We start from the raw sequence: 27,320 nt of genomic DNA, 5'->3' as shown, positions 1-27,320 counted from the left end.
GCTTGAGCTCAAACTTTTTTTGAGTTGATTTCAAAGTTCTGTTAGAATTTGCCACTTTTTATATCTTTCTGAACTATAAGTCTTTAATCTAAATGCTCTTTTAAGGAATATAACTACCTCTCTTCAATATATTTGCGGGTGCTTAACTTGGGTAAGGCTCGAAGACTTTCCTTCATATAAATAGAGACTCTCTGACCAGAATTTTATGTTGGGCAGGAGGCCCCACCTACCAGCCAAAAGGTCGGAGGTGAGCCCGCCTCTGGGCCTGGGGAGCCACACCAGGATTTTATGCTCCCCAGGCCCTTAATTGGTCTCAGGCGGGACTTCTCCTCTCAGGCAGGAAGTCCCGCTCAACGTTATGCCGGCCAATCAGGGGCTCCCCCCCCCCCTCCACCCACAGCCCACAAGGAGGCTGCCAGGTTTGACTTGGCAGCCTCCTGGAGGGCTTGAGCAGTTAATTGACCACTAAAGGGCCTTGATTGGGCTGGGGCGGACTGTTTCTTGTTGCCGCTGACCCTCATCAAATTGTAGTGGGGGCGGGAAGGTGTCGTGAACGGCACCACCCCCGCCCCCGCTCCCCCGCCTTCCACTCAATTTTAGAGATTCATTCAAGACTTCTGCTACTATTTTCATTTAATTTTGCTCAAAGTACTGCTTTTCATTGGAAACATGGATTTATCAATGGGAATCTCTCAAGGAAGAAGATGAGAATGTGGAAAAGGTTAGATTTTCGGCTCTTGGAGCCAGGGATCACAAAAAGCATCTCTTCCCTACGTGCATATACCCTCTCAACAGGGTCCACAGACCGAGAGCCTCAAAACTTTGATTGTCAGTGCTTCAGAAGATTGTGCTTCTGCAAAGCTGCCATTGTGGAAAGATGTCAATTGCTGGCTGAAGATCTAGAACATAGAACAGTACAGGCCCTTCGGCCCACGATGTGCCGAACCTTTAACCAACTCTAAGATCTAAGTAACTACCTACCCTTCATTCTAATATCATCCATGTACCTATCCAAGAGTCGCTTAAATGCCCCTAATGTATCTGCTTCTACTACCACCGCTGGCAGCGCATTCCATGCACCCACCACTCTCTCTGTAAAGAACCTAGCTCTGACATCTCCCCGAAACCTTCCTCCAATCACCCTAAAATTATGCCCCCTGGTGATAGCCCTTTCCACCCTGGGAAAAAGTCTCTGACTATCCACTCTATCTATGCCTCTCATCATCTTGTACGCCTCTAACAAGTCACCTCTCATCCTTCTTCGCTCCAATGAGAAAAGCCCTAGCTCCCTCAATCTTTCTTCGTAGGACATGCCCTCCAGTCCAGGCAGCATCCTGGTAAATCTCCTCTGCACCCTCTGTAAAGCTTCCACATCCTTCCTATAATGAGGCGACCAGAACTGAACACAATATTCCAAGTGTGGTCGAACCAGGGCCTTATAGAGCTGCAGCATAACCTCGCGGCTCTTCAACTCAATCCCCCTGTTAATGAAAGCCAACACACCATACGCCTTCTTAACAACCCTATCAACTTGGGTGGCGACTTTGAGCGATCTATGGACATGGACCCCAAGATCCCTCTGTTCCTCCACACTACCAAGAATCCTGTCTTTAAGCCTGTATTCCGCATTCAAATTCGACCTTCCAAAATGAATTACTTCACACTTTTCCAGGTTGAACTCCATCTTCCACTTCTCAGCCCAGCTTTGCATCCTGTCAATGTCCCATTGCAACCTACAACAGCCTTCCACACTATTCACAACTCCAGCAACCTTGGTGTCATCGGCAAACTTGCTAACCCAGCCTTCCACTTCCTCATCCAAGTCATTTATAAAAATCACAAAGAGCAGAGGTCCCAGAACAGATCCTTGTGGAACACCACTGGTCACCGAGCTCCATGCTGAATACTTTCCATCTACTACCACCCTCTGTCTTCTATGGGCCAGCCAATTTTGTATCCAGACAGCCAACTTTCCCTGTATCCCATGCCTCCTGACTTTCTGAATGAACCTACCATGGGGAACCTTATCAAACGCCTTGTTAAAATCCATATACACCACATCCACTGCTCTTCCTTCATCAATGTGTTTTGTCACATCTTCAAAGAATTCAATAAGGCTTGTGAGGCATGACCTGCCCCTCACAAAGCCATGCTGACTGTCTCTAATCAAACCATGCTTTTCCAAGTAATCATAAATCCTGTCTCTCAGAATCCTCTCCAATAATTTGCCCACTACTGACGTAAGACTGACTGGTCTATAATTCCCAGGGTTATCCCTATTCCCTTTCTTGAACAAGGGAACAACATTTGCCACCCTCCAATCATCTGGTACTACTCCAGTGGACAGTGAAGACACAAAGATCATCGCCAAAGGCGCGGCAATCTCTTCCCTCGCTTCCCTTAATATCCTTGGGTATATCCCGTCTGGCCCCGGGGACTTATCTGCCGTCCTATCATTCAAAATTTCCAGCACATCCTCCCTCTTAACCTCAACCTGTTCGAGCATATCAGCCTGTTCCACGCTGTCCTCACAAAAGTCCAGGTCCCTCTCACTAGTGAATACTGAAGCAAAGTATTCATTTAGGACCTCCCCTACCTCCTCCGATTCCAGGCACAAGTTCCCTCCACTATCCCTGATCGGCCCTACCCTCACTTTGGCCATCCTCTTGTTCCTCACATAAGTGTAGAACGCCTTGGGATTTTCCTTAATCCTACCCGCCAAGACTTTTTCATGTCCCCTTCTAGCTCTCCTAAGTCCATTCTTCAGTTCCTTCCTGGCTACTTTGTAACCCTCTAGAGCCCTGTCTGATCCTTGCTTCCTCAACCTTAAGTAAGCTTCTTTCTTCCTCTTGACTAGCTGTTCCACATCTCTTGTCATCCAAGGTTCCTTCACCCTCCCATCCCTTCCTTGCCTCATCGGGACAAACCTATCCAGCAGTCGCAGCAAGTGCTCCCTAAACAACCTCCACATTTCTGTTGTGCATTTCCCTGAGAACATCTGTTCCCAATTTATGCTCCCCAGTGCCTGCCTAATAGCATTGTAATTCCCCCTCTGCCAATTAAATATTTTCCCATCCCGTCTGCTCCTGTCCCTCTCCATGACTATAGTAAAGGTCAGGGAGTTGTGATCACTATCACCGAAATGCTCTCCCACCGAGAGATCTGCCACCTGGCCTGGTTCGTTGCCAAGCACCAAGTCCAACATAGTCTCCCCTCTAGTCGGCCTATCTACATATTGAGTCAGAAAAGCTTCCTGGACACACCTGACAAAAACTGCTCCATCCAAACTATTTGCACTAAGGAGGTTCCAATCAATAGTAGGGAAGTTGAAGTCACCCATGACAACAACCCTGTTACTTCTGCACCTTTCCAAAATCTGCCTCCCAATCTGTTCCTCCATGTCTCTGCTGCTATTGGGGGGTCTAGAGAAAATTCCCAATAAAGTGACTGCTCCTTTCCTGTTTCTGACTTCCACCCATAATGACTCAGTAGACAAACCCTCCTCGACGACCTCCCTTTCTGCAGCTGTGATACTATCCCTGATTAACAATGCCACTTCCCCACCTCTTTTACCTCCCTCCCTATTCCTTTTGGAACATCCAACATCCATTCCTGCCCTTGTGATATCCACGTCTCCGTAATGGCCACAACATCGTAGCTCCAAGTACTGATCCATGCTCTAAGTTCATCACCCTTATTCCTGACACTTCTTGCGTTAAAATAGACACACTTCAACCCATCATACTGGCTGCAACTTTGCCCTGTCAACTGTCTAACCTTCCTCACAGACTCTCTGCACTCTGTATCTGCCTGTTCAACAGCTACCCGATCCACTGATCCGTAGCTCCGGTTCCCATCCCCCTGCCAAGCTGTAGTTCACTTCCACTGAGAGAACACTGCTCTCTGTACCACTCAAGGTCACCATTGTCTTCAATTTCTTTATGACTGGACTATTCCAGGCAGCATCACGTGACCTTTACTACCTGAAGGAGATGCTCATTGCTGCATCAAGAAGGCCACTGATGCTCTATTCAGAAATGTTGCAGAATTCATGTCCTTTCCATTGGAAGCAGTGAAACAGAGGGCAAGAGAGTGCTGGCCAGTTCTGCAAACTGGCATGATTCCCACAAGGAGAGGAGATTAAGTAGCACGACCCCTCAAATTTTCAAATAGGAAAGGCTTTAATTCTTTAATTCACAGCTAGTGACTAATGCCATAATAAAAACAGAAGATGCTGACAATACGCAGCAGGTCTAGCAGCATCTGTGGAGAGAGAAACAGTGTTAACATTTCAGGTCTGTGAGCTTAAATGACAACTGGGAAAAGTTAGAAATGTTCTAGGTTTTGAGCAAGTGTAAGGGGGGAGGGTGGATAAAAGAACAAAAGGGAAGGTCTGTGATGGGGCGGAGGGCAGGAGAGATTAAATGACAGAAGGGTTTATAGTGCAAGACCAAAGAATGTGGTGATGGAGCAAGTAAAGAAACAAAATATGTCCACAGGATGAATGGCAGGATCATGAATAGCTGCCTTTGAAAAGCAAAGGAAAGGAAGGAAGAGACATGAGAGAGAAAATAAATAAACCAGCAAAGAAAAGGAAACAAAATGCACCCAGAGCTTATGGTCTAAAATTATTGAGCTCCGTGTTGAGTCTGAAAGGTTGTTATGTGCCTAATCGAAAGATGAGGTACTGTCCCTCGAGCTTGTGTTGAACTTCATTGGAAAACTGCAGGAGATCAAGCATTGAAAGGCCGGAGTGAAGGCAAGGTGGAGAAATGAAATGATAGGCAACTGGAAGCTCGGGGTCATGCTTGTGAACTGAGTGGAAGCTCAGCAAAGATTTTGGTTGCAGCTATTCATGATCCTGCCATTCATACCTCCTCTCGACACATCTTGTGTTTCTTTATTTGTCTCACCACCACTCCCTTTAGTCTTTGTACTCGGGATGACTCCAACCAGTGGAGACTTTTCCCCCAATTCCCAATAACTTCAATTTTGCTAGGGTTCATTGATGCCACAGCCGGTCAAATGCTGCCATGATGTCAAGGGAAGGTACTCTCACCTTACCGCTGGAATTCAGCTCCTTCTTTCATGTTTGGACTAAGGCTGTAATGAGGTCTGGATCCGAGTGGCGTTGCGGAACCCAAGCTGATCATCAGTGGGCAGATTATTGTGGAGTACATATAACTTGATAGCACTGTCAATGACTCCTTCCGTCTCTTTGATGATTGAGAATAGACTGAAGGAGCAGTAATGTGCCAAGTTGGATATGTCCTGCTTTTTGTGGATAGGTCCTGTCTTCAGTACTACTGCTGGGATGTTGTCAGGGCCCATAGCCTTCAACCATTTCCAGCGAGAGGTGTCGAGTGGATGATCCATCGCAGCCTCCTCCTGAATCAAATTGGCTGCAGATTGGAATCTGTGATGCTGGGGACCTCAGGAGGAGGCTGCGATGGATCATACACTTGACACCTCTTGCTGAAAATGGTTGCAAATGCTTCAGCCTTGCCTTTTGCACTGATGTGCTATGCTTCCCCATCATTGAGGATGTGGATGTTTGTGGAGTCTACGCCTCCAGATAGTTGTTGACATGCCCATTACCATTCATGATTGGATGTGACAGGACTGCAGAGCTTTGATCTGATCCGTTGGTTATGGGATCAGTTTGCTTTGTCTATCACATGCACTTCTGCTGTTTAGCATGCAAGTAGTCCTGTATTGTAGCTTCACCAGGTTGACACCTCATTTTTAGATATGCCTGGTGCTGCTTCAGGCATGCTCTCCTGCACCCAACATATAACCAGGGTTGATCCCGTGGCTTGATCATAATGGTAGAGCAAGGGATCTGCCAGGTCATGTGGTTACATTTTGTGGTTGAATACAATTCTGCTGCAACTGATGTCCCACAGCGCCTCATGAATGCCCAGTTTTGAGCTGCTGGATCTGTTCTGAATCCATCCCATTCAGCAGGGTGGTAGTACCACCCAGTATGATGGAGGGTATCCTCAGTGTGAAGATGGGACTGTCTCCACAAGGCCTGTGTGGTGGTCACTCCTACTAATACTGCCATAGATAGAATCATCTATGACAGTTTTTTAAAATTCAGTTATGGGATGTGGGCAACGCTGGCTATGCCAACATTTATTGCCCATCCCTAATTGCCCTTGAGAAGGTGGTGGTGAGCCATCTTCTTGAACCGCTGCAGTCCACCCACAGTGCTGTTCGGAAGGGAGTTCCAGGATTTTAACCTGGCGATTATAGTTCAGGATGGTGAATGACTTGGAGGGGAACATGCACGTGGTGGTGTTCCTGTCAACTGCTGCCCTTGTCCTTCTAGTTGGTAGAGGTCGTAGGTTTGGAAGGTGCTGTCTTAAGGAGCCTTGATGGGTTGCTGCAGTGCAGCTTGTAGGTGGTACACACTGCTGCCAGTGTGTGTCGATGGTGGGGGGAGGGATTGTTTGTGGATGGGGTGCCTATCAAGCGGGCTGCTTTGTCCTGGATGGTGTCGAGCTTCTTGAGTGTTGTTGGAGCTGCACCCATCCAGGCAAGTGGAGAGTATTCCATCACACTCCTGACTTGTGCCTTGTAGATGGTGGACAGGCTTTGGGGAGTCAGCAGGTGAGTTACTCATTGCAGAATATCCATCATCTGACCTGCTCTTGTAGCCACGGTATTTATATGGCTACTCCAGTTCAGTTTCTGGTCAATGGTAATGCCGAGGATGTTGACAGTGGGAGATTCAGTGATGGTAATGCCATTGAATGTCAAGGGGAGATGGTTGGATTCTCTCTTGTTGGAGATGGCCATTGCCTGGCACTTGTGTGGTGTGAATGTTACTCGCCACTTATCAGTCCAAGACTGGATATTGTCCAGGTCTTGTTGCATTTCTACAGGGACTGCTTCAGTATCTGAGGAGTCGTGAATGGTGCTGAACCCTGTGCAATCATCAGTGAACATCCCCACTTCTGACATTATGATGGAAGAAAGGTCATTGATGAAGCAGCTGAAGATGGTTGGGCCTGGGACACTACCCTGAGGAACTCCTGCAGTGATGTCCTGGAGCTGAGATGATTGACCTACAACATCCACAACCATCTTCCTTTGCGCTCGGTATGACTCCAACCAGTGGATTCCCATTGACTTCAGTTTTGCTAGTGCTCCTTGATGCCATACTCGGTCAAATGCTGCCTTGATGTCAAGGGCAGTCACTCTCACCTCACCTCTTGAGTTCAGCTCTTTTGCCCATATTTAAACCAAGGCTGTATTGAGGTCGGGAGCTGAGTGACCCTGGCGGAACGCAAACTGAGCGTCACTGAGCAGGTTATTGCTAAGCAAGTGTCGCTTGATAGCACTGTTGATGACCCATCACATTACTGATCGAGAGTAGATTGATGGGTTGGTAATTGGCTGGATTTGTCCTGCTTTTTGTGTACAGGACATAGCTGGACAATTTTCCACAATGCCGGGTAAATGCCAGTGTTGTAGCTGCACTGGAACAGCTTGGATAGGGGTGCAGCAAGTTCTGGAGCACAGATCTTCAGTACTGTTGCCGGAATGTTATCAGGGCCCATAGCCTTTGTTGTATCCAGTGCCTTCAGTCGTTTCTTGATATTACGTGGAGTGAATCGAATTGGCTGAAGACTGGCATCTGTGATGCTGGGGACTTCAAGAGAAGGCCGAGATGGATCATCCACTTGGCACTTCTGGCTGAAGATTGTTGAAAATGCTTCCACCTTATCTTTTACACTGATGTCCTGGACTTCCCCATCATTGAGGATGGGGATATTTGTGGAGCCACCTCCTCTTGTTAGTTGTTTAATTGTCCACCATTCACAGCTGGATATAGCAGGACTGCAGAGCTTGGATCTGATCCTTGGTTGTAGGATATCTTGGCTTTGTCTATCGCATACTGCTATGCTGTTTGGCACGCAAGTTGTCCTGTGTTGTAGCTTCACCAGGCTGACAGTTCATTTTGAGGTATGCCCGGTGTTGCTCCTGGTATGTCATCCTGCACTCTTCTTTGAACCAGGATTGATCCTCTGGCTTGATGGTAATGGTAGAGTGGGGGATATGCTGGGCCATGAAGTTACAGACTGTGGTTGAGTACAATACTGCTGCTGCTGATGGCCCACAGCGCCTCATGGATGCTCAGCTTTGAGTTGTTAGATCTGTTCGAAGTCTATCCCATTTAGCACGGTGGTAGTGCCACACAACACGATGGAGGGCATCCTCAATGTGAAGGCGGGACTTCGTCTCCACAAGGACTGTGCGGTGGTCACTCCTACCAATACTGTCATGGACAGATGCATCTGCAACAGGCAGATTGGTGAAGACCATGTCAAATATGTTTTTCCCTCACCATCTGCCGCAGACCCAGTCGAGCAGCTATTTCCTTTAGGACTCGGCCAGCTCGGTCAGTAATGGTGCTACCCAGCCACTCTTGATGGACGTTGAAGTCCCCTACCCGAGTACATTTTGCACCCTTGCCACCCTCCGTGCTTCCTCCAAGTATTGTTCAACATGAAGGAGTACTGATTCATCAGTTGAGGGGGGAGCGGTAGGTGGTAATCAGCAGGAGGTTTCCTCGCCCATGTTTAACCTGATGCCATGAGACGTTATGAGGTCCAGAGTCAATGTTGCGGGCTCCGACGGCAACTCCCTCTGGACTGTATGCCACTGTGCTGCCACCTCTGCTGGGTCTGTCCTACTGGTGGGACAGGGAATACCCTGGGATGGTGATGGCGGTGTCTGGGATATTGTAAGATATGATTCAGTGAGTATGACTATGTCAGGCTACTGCTTGACTAGTCTATGGGACAGCTCTCCCAACAATGGCACAAGCCCCCAGATGTTCGGATGACTTTGCAGGGTCGACAGGGCTGGGTTTGCTGTTGTCATTTCCAGTGCCTAGGTTGATACCGGATGGTCCATCTGGTTTCTTTCCATATTGGCTTTGCAGAGGTTTGATACAACGGAGTGGCTTGCTAGGCCATTTCAGAGGGCATGTAAGACAGGCATGTAAGCATGCTGTGGGTCTGGAGTCACATGTAGGCCAGACCAGGTAAGGATGGCAGATTTCCTCCCCTAAAGGACATTGGTGAACCGGATGGGTTTTTACAACAATCGACAATGGTTTCATGGCCATCACTAGACCAGCTTTTAATTCCAGATTTATTAATCCAATTCAAATTCCAATTTTTGCCAGGGTGGGATTTGAACCTCTGTCCCCAGATCAATACCCTGCATCACTAGTCCAGTGACAATCTCTCATCACCTGCCATAGGAACAGTCTGGCAGATAAATCATTCATGACTCGGACAGCTCCGTTAGTAGTCGTACTGCCGAGCTACTCTTAGTGATGGACGTTGATGTGCCCCACCCAGAGTGCATTCTATGCTCTTGCTACCCTCAGTGCTTCTTCCAAGTGGTGTTCAACATGGAGGAGCACTGATTCATCAGCTGAGGGAAGGTGGTAGGTAGCAATCAGCAGGAGGTTTCCTTGCCCATGTTTGACCTGATGCCATGAGACTTTATGCGGTCCGCCCTCAATGTTACAGACAAACAGGGCCACTGCTTCCTGTCTGTATACCAATGTGCCACTACCATCTCTGGTGGATCGATCCTGCCGGTGGAACAGGGATGGTGATGGAGGAGTCTGGGACGTTGGCTGTTAAGTATGATTTGGTGAGTATGACGGACAGGCTGTTGCTCGACGAGTCTGTGGGACAGCTCTCCCAATTTTGGCACAAGTCCCCAAATGTTGGTGAGGAGGACCTTGCAGGGGCGACTGGGCATGATGTGCCTTTATTTGAGTGCCTAAGTTGATGCTATGTGGTCGCTCCTTTTCTATTCTTATTCTGTAGTTTGATACAACTGAGTGGCTTGTTAGGCCATTTCACAGGGCAGTTAAGAGTCAACCACATTGCTGTGAGTGTGGAGTCACATGAAGGTCTGAGTAAGGATGGCAGGTTTCCTTCCCTAAAGGACATTAGTGAAGCAGATGGGTTGTTATGACTATCTGGTTGTTTGTAATGGCCACCATCACTGAGACTAGCTTTGTTTAGCAGATCTATTAACTAATTGAATTTAAATTCCACCAGCTGCCATGGTGGGATTTGAACCCATGTCTCTGGATCATAGTCTCATAACATTCCCATTTCGCTACAGTTCCTTTTAAAGTGATGATAGGTAAAAGGAGCTTACTGAGGTCTGCATGAGTGGTTGGGGATGCGTATTAGCAGTAGTACTGTGACTTATCTTGGTCACCTTGTTCTGTCATTGAATCTCTTCCTGCATTGTGTGGCAGTACTTGGGATGGTATAGATTGCACTGATTTGCCTCTACCAACTCCCTCTGTAAAACCAGTGTGACTGTCTGCTAGAACCTATTGCCTTCATTATTCAGCATCCTGCCTCTTTTGACCCTTCAAGCAATACATCACAGAGATGTATTTGAGAAGCTGAATGTCTTTGCAGCTGCTCATCACCTCCTCCCTCCCTCTGATGTTGATGCTACGGTTAGTTCAGACATTGTTACAGGTCATCTTCTTGCTGCTCAGAAAGTAATATTCATTTTTAACTAGCTGCAACCTTTGTACCAGTAAACCTATCAGAAGTGATATTACCACTCCAAACCGATCTTGCATAGGCCCCAGAAAGAAGCTGTAGTGCATTAGGAGAAGATTTACATTGCTCCATTTGGAATCCATCAATGAGATGCAACTCACAGGAGGCACTACTCATGAAACTGGGTGTGAACCAGCAGAGGCTGAGTTTCCTTGACGCGTGGAACCGCAATGCTTCAGGAGATTGATTTTGCTGCACGTGATGGCAGGCATCTGCAACCTGCTAGAAGACAATCTGCTGCATCCTGGACTTGGTCACACATTATTTTTGCCTGTCAAAATTAAGAGGCTAATTATGTTAAAGCTACACAGGTGGAGAGCATAGTTTAATGAAGGACTTAGAATGGATATAGAGAGCGCCTGCTGGGACACGGGGGAGGAGACCGAAAGCAGAGATCTGTAAAGCTGTATTCTGTGAATAAACCTGCTATCAAAAGAAGGATCTGTGTCCAGCTTCATTCTTCACCATTTGGCTTAAATCTGTGCAACAAAAATTGACAACTGCTCTCAATTCTTATGCCTCTGGATCCTTCCAGGGCACTAAGGAGATGTATCCAGGGTCTTCCAGTTGGTGTTTCACAAATGCATAAGACAGGCAAACAATGGGTTGTTTTCCAGGGTGGGTAATTGTGCCAACTTTGCCTGTGATAACACAGGTAAGAATGAGTGGGAGCTTGGGTTTTCTTCCCTGTCTGGCTTTCCACAGGTGCAGGGCATTATTGACTGCACACAGGTGGCAAATCAGTCATCCACAGAACAACCCATAGAGTTCACCAAAGCGAGGGCTTCCACTCTATCAGTGTGCAGCTGGTGTTCGACACAAAGATATTTCTGCAGGCGTATGCAAGATTCCTGGTGAGCTGCCATGATGCTTTCCTGCTGCTGCAGTCCAAACTGTGTGTCATCTCCAAGCACACGTAAGAGGTGGCTGCTGCCAGTTCAGGGTTACTCGCTTCAAACGTTGCTCATCGCACTTGTCAGAAACCCAACAGCACTCTAATGAATGCCATATGACCACCAGATGTCTGATCGAACAAGCCATCGACATGCTGAAGAGGCACTTCAGGTGCCTAGACAGATCTGAGGACGCCCTTCAATAGACACCAACGAGGGAGTCCAGAATGGTCATGGTGTACTATGCTCTCTATAATATTGCAGGAATAGCTTAGTGATAATGTTACTGGACTAGTAATCCAGAGGCCCAGACTAATGCTTCAGACATGAGTTCAAATCCCACCATGGCAGCTGGTGGAATTTAAATTCAATTAGTTAATAGATCTGGAATGAAAACTTGACCTCAGTAATGATGATCATGAAACTGGTGGATTGTCGTTAAAAACCCATCTACTTCATTAATCTGCCATCTTTACCCAGTCTGGCCTTCACGTGACTTCAGATCCACAGCAGTGTTGTTGAATATTAACTGCTCTCTGACATGGCCTAGTAAGCCCCTCAGTTGTATCAAACTGCCACAGAAAAGTTGAATAAGATTAAAACTAGACAGACCACTCTGCATTGACCTGCACACTGGAAATGACGAAGATACCCTTTGCACTGTTGGCCCTGCATAGTCCTGCTCGCTAACATTTGGGGACATGTGCCAAAATTGAGAGAGGTATCCTACAGACGAGTCGAGCAACAGCTTGACACTCACCAAATCGTACTTTACAGCCAATGTCCCAGACTCCTTCATCACCATCCCTAGGTATGTCCTGTCCCACTGGTAGGACAGATCCACTAGAGGTGGTGGCACGGCTATACGGTCGAGAGGGAGTGGCCCTAGGAGTCCTCAACCTGACTTCTGACGCCATGAAGCCTTATGACATTGGGTCAAACATGGACAAGTAAACCTCCTGCTGATTACCACCTGCCGCCCCCTCTCAGCTGTTGAATCAATGCTCCTCCATGTTGAACACCACTTGGAAGAAGCACTGTGATAGCAAGGGCACATGAGGTACTCTGGGTGGGGGATGTCAATGTCCATCACCAACAGTGGCTCGCTAGCGCTGGTACTGACGAGCTAACCGCCAGATTGGGCGTGTGGCAGGTCGTGAGAGAACCAACACGAGGGAAATATCTAGTTGATCTTGTCCTCAGAATCATCTGTAACAGGTAGATTGTTGTGTGGTAGTATTGATTGGAGTGACCACCGCACAGTCCTTCTGGATACGCAGTCCTGTTTTCACATTGAGGACACCATTCATCATACTGTGTGGCACTACCACCATGCTAAATGGGATAGATTGAGAACAGATCTAACAGCTCAAAATTGGGCATCCAGGAGTCACTTTGGGCCATCAGTATCAGAATTGTATTCACCCACAATCTGTAACCTCAGACTACCATTATTATCAAGCCAGGGGACCAATCCTGGTTTAATGATGAGTGTAGGAGAGCATGCCCGGAGCAGCACAAGGCATACCTAAAAATGAGGTGCCAATCTGGAGAAGCTACAACACCGGACTATATGCAAGCTGAAGCAGCATGCTATGTACAGAGTTTAAGCGATCCCATAACCATCGCCCAAGATCAAAGCTCTGTAGTCCTGCCAGATGCAACTAAACAGTTAACCTAAGGAGAAGGCTGCACCAACATTTCCATCCTCAATGATGGGGAAACCCAGCACATCAGTGCAAAAGACATGGCTGAAACAAGTGCGCCCATCTTCAGCCAGAAGTGCTGAATGGATAATCCATCTTGGCTTCTTCATGAGGTCCCCAGCATCACAGATGCTAGTCTCTAGCTGTTTCTTATCACCTGGACTGAATGGAATTGGCTGAAGGCACTGGATACAGCAAAGGCTATGGGCCCTGACACCGTCCTAGCTGTAGTACTGAAGACGTGCTTCAGAACTAGGTGAGCCCCTAGCAAAGCTGTTCCAGTATAGCTGAAATGCTGGCATTTACCGAACAATGTGGACAATTGTACAGGTATGTCCTGTCCAAAAAAAGCAGGACAAATCGAATCCGGCCAATTACTGCCCCATTAGCCTGCTCTCAATCAGCAGCAAAGTGATGGAAGGGGTCATCGACACTACTACCAAATGGCACTTACTCAGCAATAACCTGCTCACTGATGCTCCGTTTGGGTTCTGCCAAGACCAGTGGACACCAGACCTCATTACAGCCTTGGTTGAAACATGTGGAGATTATTTCATCACACTTGTTGGAGATGGGCTAATGAGTGGCAAGCAATGACCAAGTCTGAATATCAACCAGCTAAATTCAAGAGGTGAGGTGAGAGTGAGTGCCCTTGACATCAAGGCAGCATTTGACCAAGTGTGCCATCAAGGAGCCCTGGTAAAATCGGGAGTCGGGGAAAACTCTCCACTAGTTGAAGTCATAACTAGCACAAAAGAAGATGGTTGCTGTTCTTGGAGTCCAGTCATCTCAGCCCCAGGATGTCACTGAAGGAGTTCCACAGGGTAGTGTCCTAGGCCCAACCATCTTCAGCAGCTTCATCAATGACCTTCCTTCAGTCATAAGGTCAGAAGTGGGATTGTTCGCTGATGAGTGTGCAGCGTTCTGTGTACCATTTGGAACTCCTCAGATACTGAAGTCATGCCCGTATGCAGTAAGACCAGGACAACATTCAGACTGGGGTTGATAAGTGACAAGTAACATCTGCACCAGACAAGCGCCAGGCAAATACCATCTCCAGTCAACATCTGGGGGTTACCATTCAACAGAAACTTAACTGGACCAACCATTATAAGACTCCCCAAATCCTGTTCATCATCTACAAGGCACAAGTCAGGAGTGTGATGGAATAATCTCCATGTGCTTGGATGCGGGCAGTTCCAACAATGCTCAAGAAGCTCAACACCATGTCAAAGCAGATTGATATGCCATCCAGCACCTTAAAATAAATTTGCTCCCTCTACCACCGGCACACAGAGGTCGCAGTGTGTATCATCTATAAGATGCACTGCAGCAACCTAACAAGGCTCTTTCAACAGAACCTTCCAAACCTGTGACCTCTACCACCTAGAACAAGGGCAGCAGACACATGGGAACACCACAACCTGCAAGTTCCCCTCCAAGTCACACATCATCCTGACTTGGAACTATATCACCATTCCCTCGCTGTCACTGGGTCAAAATCCTGGAACACTCTCTTTAACAGCACTGTTAATGTACCCACACCATATGGATTTGGGTCAAGAAGGCAGCTTGCCACCACCTGCTCAAGGGCAGTTAGGGATGGACAGTAAATGCTGGCATTGCCAGTGATATTCACATCCCATGAATGATTTTTTTAAAAATGCGCAACAGCGAGGTTTATACCTGCAAGAGGAACAAGACACGTAGCATAGATGGGGAGTTGGTGGTGTAGTGGCAATGTCACTGGACTAGCAATCCAGAGATCCAGGATAATTCCCTGGGGAAACCGGTTCAAATCCCACCTTGACGACTGGTGGAATTTAAGTCCAACTAATTAATTCATCAAAATCTGGAATTGAAAGCTGGTCTCAGTAATGGTGCCATGAAACTATCATCGATTGTGTAAAAACCCAACTGGTTCACGAAGGTCCTTTTTAGGGAACGCAATCTACCGTAACTTATCTGGTGACTGCAGACCCACAGCAATGGGTTGACTCTTTGCTGCCCTCTGAAATGGCCTAGCAAGCCACTCAGTTGTCAAGGGCCATGAGGGATGGGCAACAAATGCTGGCCTTTTCAGAGATGCCCACATCCCATGAAACAATAAATAAATCATCTGTTAATTCCAAGGAGGTGAAAGAGGAAGACGAGGAAGTGTACAAGGGCAATGTAGCAGCAGCTGCTTGCCTTGCTGCCCAGGGTGCCAGGGATGCCCTTATTAATGCAAGGTTATTTTGGGTTGCACAAGTGGACCGATATGGTTCTGACATGCAAGGGCCACTCTTCCCACCACCCTCCCCATTCTATCAAATGCCACTGACCCAAAGCCTTTCTGTAAAGAACCAACCACCACTTGCACTCCCCCCGCCCCCCCCCCCTTACCCACCCCATTGATCCCTGTCAATTTACATCTTCCCATTCATCCTCAAGCAAGCTAAAAGGTGACCTGCTACCCAGCAACCAAGGATGGGCAAGGCAGGAAAGTAGTGTATGTATTTGATTCTACTAACGAATGGCAACTTCACAACATAACATTGTCTCATATACTTCTGTACATACCCTTGTGCAATAACCGTACTTTACTCTTTCTTCACTGCTCTGACATAGTGGTGCAACACATGTTGCAAAAAAGGATGCCATTCGGCCCATTGTGTCCTTGCCGGCTGAAAAAGAACTTTCCACCTTTGTCCATAGCCCTGTAGGTTACAGTACCTCAAGTGGATATCCAAGTTTTTTTTAAAAATGTTTTGGGTTTCTGCCTCTACCACCCTTTCAGGTAGTGAGTTCCAGACCACCATCACCCTCTGGATGAAAATAAAACCCTCAATTCTTTCTAATCCTTTTGCTCTGTTCTCTCTGCAATCATAACCAGTGTGCTTGAATGCCATATCAGTGCTTCACATCATCTGCTGTTCTTCAGTTATTCTCCTTTTCATCTATGGCCACCAGGGTACAACAGTGTCCAGTTGAACAGAAAGCCCTGTGCCCACTGATGCTGACTTTCCATAGCTGTTCCTGACACCACTATCTGCTCTTGCCCATTTGTGTCACCAGGTAAAAACCCATTTATCTGGCTAACTGGTCCTATCGAAGTTCAAGTATCTGAGCATGGTAAGCATGTGTCCTGTGACAGTGTACCCTCAGAAGGAATCAGGTCCTCTGAGGATTTGTCATCTGTGAGCTTCATGGACTCTTGCTGCACTCGTGAATGCCTTGGAGAACTAATGAGTTAGTACTGGCAATGTAATTATATTGCAACATATAATTATGAAGATGATCATATTTCATAGCCTGTTGATAGAAAGTCACTATTGAGTGTTGTATAACACATGGATCACTGATATCCAATTTTGTCGCCAGATATCTGGGTGGTCTCCATGTCCCAAAATGCATTGGCCAGGGACATAAAAACACCCCTGATCTCCCTCACTTCCTCTTCTGCAGATGTTAGCTAGGAAATTTGTGGAAAACCACTGCTGGTTCTCTCCCTATTCCTAGTATTCTATTCTCTCTCCTGTAACAGGAGAAAGAACAAATGTAGGAGTGACTGTCATGATATGTGTCCACTCAATGGAGACAGTGTATTTGCTAAGGGTGACTATCAGGGAGAGGCATGAAATTGGATAAGAATGAGGGTGAATCGATGGTGGATGGATAAAGATAGATGTGGATGTCAGGAAGTGTATAAAAAGGGAAGATTGGGTGTACTTGTTTTGATAAGGCAGAGTGAAGGGGTGGGGTGATGCATCTACATCCTGCTGTGCACATGTGCAACTCTACTTACCTTTCCTGTCCTACTTAGGTTATTAAAGTGGTACCTGCACTCAAAACTCCTGCTGCTGACCTCCTGGGCCATCTCCAGCATGCCTCCTTTGTGGCAACAATATGTTTCTTCCTCCCATTTCTAGGGAAGATTAGCTCACAGCCTCAAGCAGTACATTAAGGGAGGCGTCATTGAAGTGGGGTGTAGCCTTTGAGCATCCTGAATCCATTGTCACACCTTGTTTTCTCTTGCTTCCAACTCCAAATTCATGTCAATTCCATCTTTGGCTCTTTAAGTACTGCAGTTAAGATCACATCATGTGGGTTCTTATCACGCTCACTGCTGTGCAAGCGGTGCTAAACCCCAAAGTAAAATTATAATGAGCTGGCTGTGGTAAAATGACACTGACAGATGCGTTGAACCTACTTCTCCATTTTCCATGAGATATTAGGCCCCCTCGCATCCCACTTCCTCCTGCTCCCAACGCGTGCTCAAGTCAATATTGGGGCCACAAATCAGGTCTTCAAAATTTTACTTTTGTTTGATCTGACGTGTTTGGAATTGTCTTTACTGGTTTGCAATATGATCATGTGCTTTTATTTGGTTGTTGCCCTATTGTGGCAAAAAGGAGGCAGTCAATACTTACTGAAAAACTGTGATGACTCAGGTAGCTGGCTATACTTTCCATTGCATGAATGCAGCCGTTGATATTGGGAACCTGGAGACCAGCATTTTACAATAAAGCAATAAACTCCATTATTAAAACATGAGGAAAAAGTCCTGATTGGATATAATTTCGAGAACTGTATTCTTTCCTGGGATTTGCACCAGTCTCCATTTAAGAATTTGGATTAGAATACAGTTGAACATTTTCATTGCAAACAGACAAAATAGATCTCAAGGCTTCAACAGGTTACATTGATTTGTGTTATGATTCCACGAACATTTAAAGTTCTGAGACAACAGTGATATGTTTCTCTTTAGCAAAATGCAATTGATTTTAGTTTTTTTGTTAATGGTTCAAGCAACATTAACAGATATTCAGCCCTTCATGTTACATAACATCTATCTTATGTAACATGATGCAAATAATCCATATATTTCCAATTATAGCTTTACAACTCCACCCTTCTATTAAACTTAAAAGAAAAAGTTGTTTCATTCTGCTGTTGAGCCCAGTACCTTCTCCCTACCCTACGTACATTGTTCGTGTGCATCCCATTTCGGCAGAGGATTCAGTCTTTAAACTAGCATTTTGCAGGCATGAAGACTTTCAACCCTGAATTCGGCATACTCTGCATTCCTTTTTTTTTTCCATGTTTGTTTGTAGTCGCAGTTTTCCGGCATTGTAAAACTTGCAAGTTTTGCATTATTGAAGAAAATATAGCCAGCTAACTCAGTAACCACAGCAATTTACTCAACCTCTTTTTTCAAAAATGTAGAAATGCTTTAACATCTGACAGTAGTACCGATAATTGTATCTTGGCATCCCAGTATGACCATCTTCATTTATACTGTGCTTTCCCCACCCTCAAGGTTTTCCAAGGCACTTCACAGCCAATGAAATACTTTCTTGAGAGAGGAATAGTGACCAGAACTCTAGGCACTGCTCCAATTGTATAGAGTTCTTCATGGTGACCTCTGTTCGTTTGCAGATGCAGTCAGGGCCTCTGTTTAGTATTTAGTCTAAAAGATGGCACGTCAAACAGTACAGCATTCCTTTAATACTGCAGAGAAATGTCTAGATTATGTGCTGAAATCCTGTTGTAGGTTTTGAACCCACTGCCTTATGACTCATAGGTATGTATGCTTCCACTGACTCAATAGTGCACAAATCATTGACTATGTCATGTTCTTAGGATATACTACCCAATTCTGCTTCCCAATTGAAAGAGATTTGGGGATAATGCCAGAATGTCATTTTATGTGCTCAATGTGCCTCCATTAAAAAGACAAATTCTGGGTTTTTGCTGCTTTCTTTGAAAATATCACAGCATCATACACATTTAAAAATGGTTGCCATGATATGTACCAGCTGAATGGCACTTAAAAGAAAGAAAAGGAAGAATTCTATTTATATAGTGCTCTTCATGACCACAGGACATCCCAAAATTCTTTACAACCAATGAAGTGCTTTTGAAGTGTAGTCATTTTTGTAATGTAGGAAACACAGCAACCAATTTGTACACAGCAAACTCTCATAAACAGCTATTTTATATTGAACAGATAATGTTTTTGATCTGTTGATTAAGGGATAAATATTGGCCAGAACACTAAGCAACTCCCGTGCTGTTCTTCAAAATAGTGCCATGGGATCTTTTACATCCATCTGAGAGTAGATGGGGCCTCAGTTTAACGTCCTCACGTGAAAGACGGCACCTCCAGCAGTGCCTCAGTACTGCACTGGCATGTCAGCCTAGATTTTTGCTCTCAAGTCTTGTAGTGGGACTGAAGCCATAACCATTCTGACTCAGAGGGGAGAGTGCTAACAGCTGAGCTACAGCTAACACCTATTTGGTCATGCCTACTTGGTGTGTGTATCTGCGTGTGTTATACCTACTGATATGCAAGAATGCACAACTTTGGCATCATAATGTACTCTGTTGTATTAATTCTGGAAGTGAGATTAGAACCAACACATTGCAAAGCCAGTGAGTGCTACCTTGGTAGATGTGCCAGCCCAATAATGATTACCATACTGGCACATCCAAACTTACTGCATTATCCATTTGTTCAATGATGTGCATGCACTACGGCCTCCACCACACAAAAAACAGCCACATTCAAAGCAGTCAAAAAAGCATGAGCCGTTTCCATTCTCATCAATTTAAAAAGGTACCACTGCAACGGGTGTTCATGCAGTAGTTCGCACAACGTTAAGTTCCAATCACCTTGTATACTTACCCCAATGGAATAGCTAAATCTTGATAAAGAATATTTAATACATAGCTGTCGACATTTCAGCATTAAATTAATTTCATTAATATTTCAGTTTGTTCTTCTGGACATCATGAGTGTTGCAGATGGAGGTGATAAACTATGCAACAGATATAGCAGGCAAATCCTGTGAGAGCTAACATGCCCGTTAAAAGTGATTGAGAAGTACTAAAATTAAATGTGGAAGTATTTGATATTTATTAACATTTAGTTGCATTCCTCCCTTCTTTGCAGGGCAATGGGAAAGGGGAAGTGAATGTGACTAATTGCATAGCCCTTTCAAAGCTGGCACAGGCGTGGTGGGCTGATTGGCCTCCACCTAATGCTTTATGATTCTATTATTCTAACTGTAATGGAGCTTCAGCTAAGACTGCAGTATATTTGTTTCAGTGTGGTATTTTGGTATCTGTGATCTAACATCAGTTAAGGCTTATTAATTACTTTTTGATGCATGGATGGATATATGCTATATAATCCTAAATCTGCATGTAGTACAACAAGATCACAAGTTAGTTGTATATAAAGTTGACTCAAGATTGGCATGAATATAGTTGAAAATTGATACCTTTTGTTTCTCCCTGGTGACCCACATTGCTTATATTGAAATTTATCTCACTTTGAATTGAAAATACTCCATAAAGCATTTGTCTTTCATATTGGCCAACACCAAAATCTGCTAATCTACTCAATTATGCGGTATTTATAGTAGTTTTAGTGTGATTTTCCATTCTTCATTAACCCATTTTTAATTTTCAGAACTAGTGTTAGTGACACTTAAGTGTGGATGGTTAATATGGATGAACAAACCTGTTAATGCATTATTCCAGTCAATGGAGAGAGAGTTTAATGTTTAGACCTATTTATTTGGTTCCTTACTGATGGCCATTAAAGCTGCTCCAGATCATCTTGGTGTGCTATGCAAGTGCGATAACAATCCTCACTTTGACAGCTGCTTTGTGTGTTTTCAGTACTTCAGTGAATTTCCAAAGCTAAGTAAGGAGAAAACGTGTCATTTGTATATTACTTTGAAATTAGCATTGCCCGCTTAATCACAGATGCAGTGATTGGCAATATCTTCAGATTCAGTACTAAAATGACACACAATTCACTTCAGAGTGAATTGGATTATTGGATTATATTCATTTTTAAAAACACAATTTCTTTTGACAAGATTATAGCATGCTGATTGCTGGGTAGGATGATGTTGGATCAAAGCATTTCATCAATCTGTAAAATATCGAATGTCAACTCAACTGTACAGACTGGCACAATTTTCTATTTTGTTGCTTGGATGGTAACGTGGATAATTGGAATGTCCACCAAATCTTTGTTCCAGTGAAATTGCTAGAAAGCAAATTGAGCAGATTCTATAAAGATCAAGTGATCCACTCTACCATCTTACAGCCCAAGTGGTGAAGTTTATTACCCTGCTGTGTTTTTTTCCTTCATAGTGAAATTCCCTACTTAACACCTTTGCTAAATGGTAATAAATCCATATGGGTGATTGGCTGAAGTGCCAAGATATGCCCACAGTGTTTTGGAATTGAAGCTTTGTACAAAAGTAACATTAGTGTGTCTTTAATTTTGTTTCATGAAATTTCCTTTACAGATTCCTCAAAGAAACTGAAAGATGTGCTGGAGGAATTTCATGGAGATGGGGTGCTGTCCAAATATAATCCTGAGCAGGTAACAATATCTTCTGCTGCTGTTTGTGTTTGTGTAGTTTTTAGAAACTCTCAAAAGTGCTATAATTAACCCATATAATGCAGAATGTTCTTTGCAGCTTTCAAAATAACTCTTTCCTGTGAAGTACAACAAAATAAATATATTGTTACGGTATGTGATGAGGGGTGTGTGGTTCCCGCTGTTCAACTCCCACCTGACTGAAGCAACTGTTTTTTGTTTTAGGGTTTTAACCCCTTTTGGGATTTATTTGTCAAATAAACAGACAGCGACAGGTTTTCTTGTAGGTTTGAAACAGAAGATTAATTATTTATTGAGCAATATGCCTTATCCTGAAATTGTCGCAACTGCACCCACTCATGCATTCTCACACACACACACACACACACACACACACACACACACACACACACACACATCGAGAGGGAAAGGGGTAAGTGGTTTTAAGTGAGGTAGGGTTTCAGGGTTCATGGTAAATCTGTTGAATTCTCTCGGAGGTCAAGTTCTCTTTGGTTGCAGGCCTGAGGGGTTTGTAGATTTCTCTCTGTTGGTTGAAAGTTCAGTTTGAAGACAGACAGTCACTTCCAATTCTCTGCTGCATAGATTGAAAAGGTAGAATTCGCAACAAGGTGCCTTTCTTTTTGGCTTACTGGAGTTTCTCCCAGCTATCAGCTGGACAAACTTTTGATGCTGCTTCTTCCTGGGCGCCTCTCCTCTCTCTCCAGACAGCTCCTTTTAAGGTTAGAAATGGTTTACACACCTTTACCTTTGGGAGACAGGGATCTTCCCTGGGATTACAGATAATGGCCCAGGATGTGGTTACTTCATACCTTTGTTTCAGAAGAACCCATTCAATTCAAATGTTCAGTCCTACTCGGGGCCCCCTCCCCAACTCTTTTTCCGGTACATTGATGACTGTATCGGTGCCGTTGCCTGCTCCCGCCCCGAACTAGAAAACTTTATCAACTTTGCTTCCAATTTCCACCCTTCTCTCACCTTTACATGGTCCATCTCTGACACTTCCCTTCCCTTCCTCGACTTCTCTGTCTCCATCTCTGGGGATAGGTTGTCTACCAATATCCATTATAAGCCCACCGACTCCCACAGCTACCTCGACTACACTTCTTCACACCCTACCTCCTGTAAGGACTCCATTCCATTCTCCCAGTTTCTCCGTCTCCGACGCATCTGCTCTGATGATGCTACCTTCCATGACGGTGCTTCTGATATGACCTCCTTTTTCCTCAACCGAGGATTTCCCCCCACTGTGGTTGACAGGGCCCTCAACCGTGTCCGACCCATTCCCCGCACCTCTACCCTCACCCCTTCCCCTCCCTCCCAGAACCGTGACAGGGTTCCCCTTGTCCTCACTTTTCATCCCACCAGCCTCCATATCCAAAGGATCATCCTCCGCCATTTTCGCCACCTCCAGCGTGATGCCACTACCAGTCGCATCTTCCCCTCCCTTCCCCTGTTAGCATTCCGAAGGGATCGTTCCCTCCGCGACACCCTGGTCCACTCCTCCATTACCCCCACCACCTCGTCCCCGTCCCAGGGCACCTTCCCTTGCAATCGCAGGAGGTGTAATACCTGCCCATTTACCTCCTCTCTCCTCACTATCCCAGGCCCCAAACACTCCTTTCAGGTGAAGCAGCGATTTACTTGTACTTCTTTCAATGTAGTATACTGTATTCGCTGCTCACAGTGTGGTCTCCTCTACATTGGGGAGACCAAGCGCAGACTGGGTGACCGCTTTGCGGAACATCTCCGCTCAGTCCGCAAGCAGGACCCTGAGCTTCCGGTTGCTTGCCATTTCAACACTCCCCCCTGCTCTCATGCTCACATCTCTGTCCTGGGATTGCTGCAGTGTTCTAGTGAACATCAACGCAAGCTCGAGGAACAGCATCTCATCTACCGATTAGGCACACTACAGCCTGTCGGACTGAACATTGAGTTCAATAATTTCAGAGCATGACAGCCCCCCACTTTACTTTCATTTTTAGTCATTTTTAGTTATTCTTTTTTTTTACATTCCTTTTTACATTTTTTACAATCTTTTTTTGCATTTATTTCATTTCATCTTGGTTTGTTCAGTTTGCTTACCCACTGTTTTTTTCAGGTTTTTCTTCAGGTTTGCACTTGCTGCTGTTCAATATTCAGTGTATTCACACCTAATCTGTACTAATGCTTTGTCTTTCAACACACCATTAACATATTGTTTGCCTTTGTTCCGTGACCTTTTGGTCAGCTATGTGGCCTGGTCCAATCTGCACTTTCTCCTTTGTTATCTCTTGCCCAACCCCCACCTCACTTGTTTATAATCTGTGACTTTTCTAATATTTGTCAGTTCCGAAGAAGGGTCACTGACCCGAAGCGTTAACTCTGCTTCTCTTTCCACAGATGCTGCCAGACCTGCTGAGTGATTCCAGCATTTCTTGTTTTTGTTTCAGATTTCCAGCATCCGCAGTATTTTGCTTTTATATTACAAAAATGTCTCTTGATGGGTTCAGGAAGGGTGTAATTGACGACATCTCACTTTGAATGCATTTGTTTCTCTTCACCAGACAGTCTGAATATACAAAGCCATGTCTTTTAACCTTTAGCAGCCATTTTTAGCACATTGTCTACTTTTTTTAAAAAAAATCATTTTTTATCGTTCTTCAGGTTGGGTTTTTGGTTCAATTGCTGCACTTTACATGAATGTCACAGGATGAAAGTAGAAGGCATTTATTAACTTGCAATGTAACCTTTGAGTGAACTGTGGAAAATTAAGCTGAAGAACTGTCTGATATCGTGATTATCCCCAAGTGATCCTTTTCTAATAATGATTATGGAAGTATTATTGTTATTACCATATTCTCTGCGTAGTATTGATTGCACTTACCATTGCTCCTATTTGTAATGGTATTTTAACTTATTTAATAAGGAGTGCAGTTGTTAATTTTGCTCTACATCAGTGTGTACCTTGGTTAATTATTGGTAATCAAGAACAAATAAAACAGTATCCTCTTTTGCATGAAATAGGATCAGTCTATAAGGATGAACAGTAGATTGCAATTTTGTTTTGTACAAGTTGCTTAATAGCAATTATAAGTTGGAGGGGAGGTGGTGACATAGTGGTATTGTCAGTGGACTAGTAACCCAGAGACCCAGGGTATTGCTCTGGGGACATAGGTTCAAATCCCACCACAGCAGAAGGTGGAATTTGAATTCAATTGATAAAAAATCTGGAATTAAAAAGCTAGTCTAATGGCCATGAAACCATTGTCGATTGTTGTAAAAACCCATCTGGTTCACTAGTGCCCTTTAGGGAAGGAAATCTGCTGTCCTTAACTGGTCTGACCTACATGTGACTCCAGACCCACAGCAAGGTGGTTGACTCTTAACTGCCCTCTGAAATGGCCTAGCAAGCCACTCCGTTGTATCTAACCACGACAAAGTCAATAAAAAGGAATGAAACTGGACGGACTACCCGGCATCGACCTAGGCACCGGAAGCAACAACGGCAAACCCAGCCCTGTCGACCCTGAAAAGTCCTGCTTACTAACATCTGGGGGCTTGTGCCAAAGTTGGGAGAGCTGTCCCACAGACTAGTCAAGCAACAGCCTGACATTGTCATACTCACGGAATCATACCTTACAGACAATGTCCCAGACACTGCCATCACCATCCCCGGGTATGTCATGTCCCGCCGGCAGGACAGACCCAGCAGAGGTGGCAGCACAGTGTTATACAGTCGAGAGGGAGTTGCCCTGGGAGTCCTCAACATCGACTCTGGACCCCACTAAGTCTCATGGCATCAGATCAAACCTGGACAAGGAAACCTCCTCCTGATTACCACCTACCGCCCTCCCTCAGCTGATGAGTCAGTACTCCTCCATGTTGAACACCACTTGGAGGAAGCATTGAGGGTGGCGAGGGCACTGAATGTACTCTGGGTGGGGGACTTCAATGTCCATCACCAAGAGTGGCTGGGTAGCACGACTATTAACCGAGCTGGCCGAGTCCTAAAGGACATATCTGCTAGACTGGGTCTGCGGCAGGTGGTGAGGGAACCAACAAGAGGGGAAAACATACTTGACCTCGTCGTCACCAATCTGCCTGCCGCAGATGCATCTGTCCATGATAGTATTGGTAGGAGTGACCACTGCACAGTCGTTGTGGAGATGAAGTCCCGCCTTCACATTGAGGATACCCTCCATCGTGTTGTGTGGCACTACCACCGTGCTAAATGGGATAGATTTCGAACAGATCTAGCAATGCAAAACTGGGCATCCATGAGGCGCTGTGGGCCATCAGCAGCAGCAGAATTGTACTCGACCACAATCTGTAACCTCATGGCCCGGCATATCCCCCACTCTACCATTACCATCAAGCCAGGAGACCAACCCTGGTTCACTGAAGAATGCAGGAGGGCATGCCAGGAGCAGCACCAGGCGTACCTCAAAATGAGGTGTCAACCTGGTGAAGCTACAACACAGGACTATCTGTGTGCCAAACTGCATAAGCAGCATGCGATAGACAGAGCTAAACGATCCCATAACAAACGGATCAGATCTAAGCTCTGCAGTCCTGCCACATCCAGCTGTGAATGGTGGTGGACAATTAAACAACTAACGGGAGGAGGTGGCTGCACAAATATCCTTGTCCTCAATGATGGGGGAGCCCAGCACATCAGTGCAAAAGGTAAGACTGAAACATTTGCAACAATCTTCAGCCAGAAGTGCCGAGTTCATAATTCATCTCTGCCTCTTCCTGAAGTCCCCAGCATCACAGATGCCAGTCCTCAGCCAATTTGATTCACTCCGCTATCAAGATATGACTGAAGGCACTGAATACAGCAAAGCTATGGGTCCTGACAACATTCCGGCAATAGTACTGAAGACCTGTGCTCCAGCACTTGCTGCGCCCCGATCCAAGCTGTTCCAGTACAGCTCCAACACTGGCATCTACCTGGCAATGTGGAAAATTGCCCAGTTATGTCCTGTACACAGAAAGCAGGACAAGTTCAACCCGGCCAATTGCTGCCCCATCAGTCTACTCTCAATCATCAGTAAACTGATGGAAGGTGTCATCGACAGTGCAATCAAGCAGCACTTGCTTTGCATTAATCTGCTCATGATGCTCAGTTTGGGTTCCGCCAGGGCCTCTCAGCTCCTGACCTCATTACAGCCTTGGTTCAAATATGGACAAATGAGCTGAACTCAAGAGGTGAGGTGAGAGTGACTGCTTTTGACATCAAGGCAACATTTGACTGAGTATGGCATCAAGGAGCCCTAGCAAAACTGGAGTCAATGAGGATCAGAGGGAAAACACTCTGCTGGTTGGAGTCGTACCTAGCACAAAGGAAGATGGTTGTGGTTGTTGGATGTCAGCTGAGCTCCAGGACATCACTGCAGGAGTTCTTCAGGGTAGTGTCCTAGGCCCAACCATATTCAGCTGCTTCATCAATGACCTTCCCTCAATCATAAGGTCAGAAGTGGGGATGTTTGCTGGTGATTGCTCAATGTTCACCATTTGTGACTCCTCAGATACTGAAGCAGTCTGTGTAGAAATGCAACAAGACCTGTACAATATCCAGGCTTAGGCTGATTTAGTAGCAAGTAGCATTCACACCACACAAGTGGCGGGCAATGACCATCTCCACCAAGAAAAAATCTTGCCATCTCCCCACTATCAACATCCTGGGGGTTATCATTGACCAGAAACTGAA

At 45.4% G+C, this 27,320-nt stretch overlaps 1 protein-coding gene across 9 annotated transcripts in view; it reads left to right on the top strand.

The window, feature by feature from the left end:
* The window catches only part of LOC137372189 (diacylglycerol kinase beta-like), a 636,709-nt gene that overhangs the window by 81,538 nt on the left and 527,851 nt on the right, over positions 1 to 27,320 (top strand). For all 9 annotated transcript variants that reach the window (XM_068035767.1, XM_068035770.1, XM_068035771.1 and 6 more), the window contains exon 3: positions 21,534 to 21,610. In XM_068035767.1, the coding sequence (XP_067891868.1) occupies positions 21,534 to 21,610 (77 nt within the window). The remainder of the gene's footprint in view (positions 1 to 21,533; positions 21,611 to 27,320) is intronic.

Source organism: Heterodontus francisci, chromosome 7 (genome assembly GCF_036365525.1).
Source record: "Heterodontus francisci isolate sHetFra1 chromosome 7, sHetFra1.hap1, whole genome shotgun sequence".
NCBI classification, from domain to species: domain Eukaryota; kingdom Metazoa; phylum Chordata; class Chondrichthyes; order Heterodontiformes; family Heterodontidae; genus Heterodontus; species Heterodontus francisci.
The sequence above is the reverse complement of the archived record's forward strand: the minus strand, read 5'-3'. Positions and strand labels throughout refer to the sequence as shown.